Source organism: Wasmannia auropunctata, unplaced genomic scaffold, assembly GCF_000956235.1.
Source record: "Wasmannia auropunctata unplaced genomic scaffold, wasmannia.A_1.0 LD335274.1, whole genome shotgun sequence".
In the NCBI taxonomy this organism is placed as follows: Eukaryota; Metazoa; Arthropoda; class Insecta; order Hymenoptera; family Formicidae; genus Wasmannia; species Wasmannia auropunctata.
The window spans coordinates 107012-113199 of NW_012027616.1; the positions used below are offsets into that span (position 1 = coordinate 107012).

The 6188-nt window shown below is 35.7% G+C and overlaps 1 protein-coding gene across 10 annotated transcripts in view; it reads right to left on the reverse strand.

Annotated features, from left to right (window-relative positions):
• The window catches only part of LOC105457334 (cystinosin homolog), a 27090-nt gene that overhangs the window by 3080 nt on the left and 17822 nt on the right, over nt 1-6188 (reverse strand). For 8 of the 10 annotated variants that reach the window (XM_011701946.1, XM_011701947.1, XM_011701948.1 and 5 more), the window contains 7 exons: nt 5167-5218; nt 4988-5081; nt 4291-4476; nt 2960-3200; nt 2627-2746; nt 2247-2535; nt 2039-2141 (listed from right to left, as the gene is read on the reverse strand). In XM_011701946.1, the coding sequence (XP_011700248.1) occupies nt 2039-2141; nt 2247-2535; nt 2627-2746; nt 2960-3200; nt 4291-4476; nt 4988-5081; nt 5167-5206 (1073 nt within the window). In that variant the 5' untranslated portion in view covers nt 5207-5218. Of the gene's footprint in view, nt 1-197; nt 1961-2038; nt 2142-2246; nt 2536-2626; nt 2747-2959; nt 3201-4290; nt 4477-4987; nt 5082-5166; nt 5219-6188 lie in introns of those variants that run through there. The other 2 variants (XM_011701951.1, XM_011701950.1) reach the window with 2 other exon arrangements.

The following is a 6188-nucleotide window of genomic DNA, read 5'->3' on the forward strand; positions in this document are numbered from 1 at the left end:
CGCGCGCGCGCGCGCGCACGTCGGGATTTTATCTCGCGTTGCACAACAATGAAGAGTGGATGAATTGAAATTAAACGTATGAGAGTACACGGTATACGCGGTATACACAGTCGCGGAAATATTCGAGCGAAACAGACGTTTTTCTCTCTCTCTCTCTCTCTCTCTCGACACGGGTCGGCATACAAAAAAAAATCGTATTTAGCACCCAAATTTATTCGGACGATTCCCCCAAGTTATACCTCCGCAGGTATTATCATGCAATTTGCGAAACTTATGACAATTTAATTCTGATGCATATGATGATCGGTATAACAATAATAATAATAATAATAATAATAATAAGTATAATAATAATAATATTAATAATAATAAACGCGGGGCATGCTTCATGCGAATGATCGACCATAACTCTTACACATTTATCCTGCGGCAACCAAATGAAATAACATACTAAATACTGCGCATATAGTATAACGTGTGATATATTAATATCATCATATTAATATTTAAAACGCCTGTAATTATCTCGGATGGGAATTTAGTTCAATGCGTAAAATGGTGAACCGTGTGAAAATAATGGAAATGAAACCTCGTGTCGAGATAAATGCCGACTCTATAAAATAGTATTTTTATTGTAACAACATTAATCGGTCATATAATCGGTCTCTGATTCTTCGACAAAAATTTAGCTACGTCTAAAAAATCTTTCAAATAATCTATTTACCATAATCCCTTCTCCAATATAGCTTTTATTTCACATTCAGTATGAACTAAATACGATTTTTCATTGTCTATAATTTACGTGGCAATGTTATCAAATACATAATTTATTTGTGCAAACTTCCCGTGAGACTGCAATTTCCTCTTAATTTTGTTTTCATATTATCTCAATTTATGTTATCTTAATTCGTATTAGAATTGTTTTTTTTATACGTCCTACGACAAATAATTTGTACTTTCTAATTTAAATAATCCAGTCAAAAATCATTTAAAATAATACTTAGAGAAAATACGTACAACTTTCTGCTCACAGCTATAATATCAATTCATATGTGTTTTGGCTTAAAATTAAATAAAATTAATAAATAAAATTAATTAACAAAAATTATAAAAGTAAAAAATAGTTATATTGCAGATATACGCAATCTTCTACTTGTATAATTTTTTTTAAACATATTCTCTATGAAATTTTTTCAGAAATAAATAGCGATATTAAAAGGAAGAATATACAAAAATTTGCTAATATCTTTTGATTTCACGCATGCTTGCATATATTCGTTTTGTAAATTTGTACGCATTTTATTGTTAGACTTTATATTCTACCTACATCCTATATACATAATAATGATAAATGAGAAAATATTCATGCAGAGATTTATGTGAATATAAAAACATCTGTATAAAATATGGATCGGGAGAAGGATTTTGAGGGAGGGAAAATTAAGTCCTCGTCGTAGAGTCGCTATATTCTGCCGTTCAGGTCAATCACCTTCTCATCGCTATGTCTGTAAAATCAAAGTCTTGCTCTACGTCACATCTACAATTGCATAGCTCACTAAATAGATAAGATGAAGTGGCAACATACATATGTAGGTGCGATTAAGGAAATCCGATCATAAATGGATATTCCATTCTCGTACAAACATGTGTTTAACGTACTTCTCTCATTGTACGTATATTATTAATATACATACAATGAAATGTAACTAAATTAACATGCTGAAGCATCGAAACTGTTATATATATTAATAAAATTAATATATAATTAATAAAATCATGCAGTTAATAAGCATGATTATTTTTTAACACGACCAAAAGTGCAATACGAAAAAGATTTGTAAGCACCTCTACTTTATGCATTAAAAATATTAATAACTCATATCCAATGAATTTTATATGAAAATTTAGCAAGATATCTTTCTAATATCTTTATTTTATTATTAGCACAGAATCAGAATACCTAAAAAGTTATTCGATAGGATTGAGTGATAAAAAATTGGATGCAAAGCACAAGCGATATTAAAGCATGCATACATACCTGTACAGGACATAGTGCTGTATCATGAAAAATGCATCGAATGCCACAGAAAAGAATCCAAGACCGAATTTAGTCGGATCTCCGAAAATACTTTCCCAATCGTCTGAGATAAAAATTTATGGCGTTAATGAAAATTGTTTCGCTGAGTGAATTGCTTCGCGAATACGCGAGACGAAAGTAAGCTCTAAGTGTATATTCGTATGTTTACCATAATTGTAAGCGTTGAGTATCATCTGTAGCATTGACAAAATGCCACCCGTAAAATCTAAGAATACATTTCCTATGCTCCAGCCATCGGTGGACTTCCTCTTATAATTGTAAAACGCTTGCGGTACATATTTGATGAGCGTTATGCTGAGCTTGACGTAGCTACAGTAGTAGAGGAAATCTAGCCACTGGATCGTCTTCACGGCGGCTAATATCACAGATATTAGTATAAAAACCGTAAATATCCCGTGGATAATACGCGCGGTGATTGATATCCTTTGATTGCCCCTCTAAAGTGAAAATAAGTACGATTACACTGTATTGTTCCTACACAGGTAGCTGTTTTAAAAATATACGCTGTCTCTCAATCATTTTAGTTACCTCGTAAATAAAGCATTGTCCGATAGTTAATACAGTAGCAAATACTGCATGTAGCGAAAAAACTACATCATTGATTTGTACAGGATTCAAGCCCTTTGGATATCGCTTGAAATATTCATTCTGCAAAATATTTTAATAAATCAATTGACACACATCATCACATATATACGCGGATTTTTATTTTGCATTCTTATCAAGGAATTTTTATTTATAAAAATATTTATATAAAGTATGTTAGTGCTTTCTTTCTTTTTCCTTCTTTCTATTTTCCTGTACATATATAGTTTTTATTTCTCATTACAAGATATGGAAACAAATGTAGTAATATCTTACCTCAATCTCAGGTATCCAATAGAGGCCGCAATTAAACAGTGCGTACATAATAAAACCAACAACATTCAGTGACAGGTAATCGAAATTAAGACCCACAACACTTTGACGTTTGTAATTGACATAGATTTGTGGATAGAAGCTTACGCTCCACGCCAAGAAATATACCCATCCAACCACAGCACTGATATGATACAACGCTTCTGACTTCTCTATTGTTACTCTAACAAATGCATCAGAGAAACTAAAAGAAAATACGCAGGTTATTTTCACACATACACCGTTAAAATATTATTTAAAAAGAAAATATGTTGCATAAAAAGTAGCTTAGAAGTAGCTAAGAAACAGCGTGTAAAGAATTTAACTCACTTTAAATTTTCGATAGTATGTATTTGATCTCGCGGTATAATAATAATTTTATACATCTTTCAACACAGTTTTGAAAATTATTGCAAACTTCGAGATAAATTTATTTTTCACACAATACTTTTTGAGAAACGATTTTAAGAAGCACTAATAAATTTATAATAAATAATGATAATTAACTCCGGAATTTATAGACATTTCATCACTGATACATATTTGATAACTTTCGCAAAGATATTAAAATTATTTATTGAACTGAATTGGACTGGATGGGACCGCGATCGAATTAGGAAGTAATCCGCTCAAAATCTGGGCAAAGACTGACGAAACTTCACCGAGTTTCAGCTCGGATGACAAGTTTAGGTTCAAGAGGCTATCTGTGCAGTCTTAGCTAGCAATCTCTTAGTGCACTGGAACGTGCGAATGTAAAACTGATCTTCTGAATCTTTTCTGAATTAGTCACGAAGATAGGGAGGGCGAGCGAAGGCGTCAAGTGCCATAGGTCTCCGCTTCCCGCTGTGTATTGTTGTGCAATACTTGATTATGAACACTTGAACCAAATAATATGTACACGTTCGCATAATCAACCGTTATTAAAAACATCAACAACCGATTAGGGTTTACAAAAATCAACATGTAAGAGAAGCGTGAAATCTCTATGAAACACGTGTTCGATTACATATATATACTTACACCAAATAATACACACGTTCGCGTAATCAACCGTCATTAAAAATATCAACAACCGATTAGGGTTTACAAAAATCAACATGTAAGAGAAGCGTGAAATCTCTATGAAACACGTGTTCGATTACATATATATACTTATACCAAATAATACACACGTTCGCGTAATCAACCGTCATTGAAAACAACCGATTAGGGTTTACAAAAGTGAAAATGTAAGAGGAGCTCGTGAAAGGAGAGAATCTCTCTATAAAACACGCGTTCGATTATCGTATACTCACTCCATAATATCACTAGGAGTTACATTAACGCTGACAATCGAGTGACCGGCATTCAAGCCTTTAACAAGAATAACCCACACTCTTAATTTACTCTCCGTAATAGAAAAGTTCGAAGGGTTTGTAGCTAGTAGATCAGGATGCTGCACATCTATCGTAACTGTTACAGTTCTGCTGTCAGGCGGTTCCCTGCAAAGTAAGACCCTGGGTAACAAATTATCTCATTTTTAATATACATAGTTTACAATTCTGAAGCAGATACGAGTCTATCATTCTGTAATTGAATGATAAAGTGTAAAGTCCAGAAATGGCATTAAACATTATCATTAAATGCCTGCTGTTATCAATTTCATAGCGAATTTTATGACAAAAAGGAGGACAAAACGAATTCACATGTCACATTGCTAGGATTGAGCGACACAGGCGGAATGTGGGTGAAGGTGATGAAACGTAGACACATTTTAATGTGTCTTTTTGTCATTTGTATACACAACGACGGTTTCGATTCGACTTGCAGACGTAAGTAACAAGCATATCGCTGCGAACACATGCATGCCCCTCACATATCGCGACTTTCAATATAATAGCCAATAAATAGTCTATATAAGTGCTCCGACAAGCACAGCTAATCTGTAAGTGCCATCCATATAGCCCATGCGTAATGGATATCAAATTAGCGTCATTCAACAGGCTTACTCACGTCAATGATAAGTTGAACGAGTTCTGCTGATTGAGGAGCACCTTCAAATCGTGCATTGACGCTCTAAGGCTGACCGCCTGAACGCACGTTAGAGCTGCAAATGTAAAAAGACGACAATGTAATTTTTACAATAACGAAAGCGGTCGGTGAATATAACATATTTCTGCCACGCGTCTCACCTGATAGTAACAAGGCCAACGAGTAACGTAACAAAGCCATGTTGCGCAATTACTGAAACATTACAGTTGCGTTAGGCTTGATAACGCCAATGAGGCGATTAGTACGCAACTATCCTTTCAAAGAGAGTCATGGTCATAACGACGGTCTTTCGTGGCGTCGCACGAATTGGGCGTCTCGCGGCGATAACGCGGACACGCGGAAGAATTGCACGACGGAGCGTACGACGGGTTTAACCTCAAAACGCGCGGGGTCATCGCGACGACTCGCGCGATACGGTGACACTTGACGCGCATCACGTTAGTTTTTCGCCACTCGTCGACGATCGTCGGGGATCGGCTCGCGGAGATTACTCCGGATTTACTACTCGTCGTCGAATTTCCGCTCGGCTGTCAAAGCGCCGAACGACAACGATGACGTCGATGACAGGCGCCGCCCGTCGTTCGCCATCGTCGCCGTCGCTTCTCCGTTTTGCCAGGAGTGCGCTAGGACGATGCCAACGCGACACGTTTCACACACGGACACAATATCGCGAGATTCTCGAGTAGGTTACGCAGTTGGGAAAGCGATACGATAAGGAGCGAGACGAAACGCAACGTCAACAACGAGCACGTGACGCGCCACAGCTGGAGTGACACTTGGCGGCAAGCGACCGAAAGACCCGCCAGGGATGACCGATCCGCGCACAGTCATTTGGGTTTAACGAACCCCCGCGCTACGGAAAAACACACGCACACACGCACACAATGTGCTTCTGTCAGAAATAGTGGAGTAAATGATCGAAGAAAGACTAAAGTAAAATATAATTTATATAAGTGTAGATATGATTTATGTACCCAGGAAAAAAGTTTCACATATAATTATATATAATTATATGCAAATAAATATGTCCATATATGTTTCTTTCCTTTGTAAAATTATTCTTTAATACAAAATTGATAATAATAAGAAGGAAACATAAAAAATAATTAAAAGAATAATTTTTACATTGTTTTTTTTTTACAAAAAATAAAGTTTGAAGAAA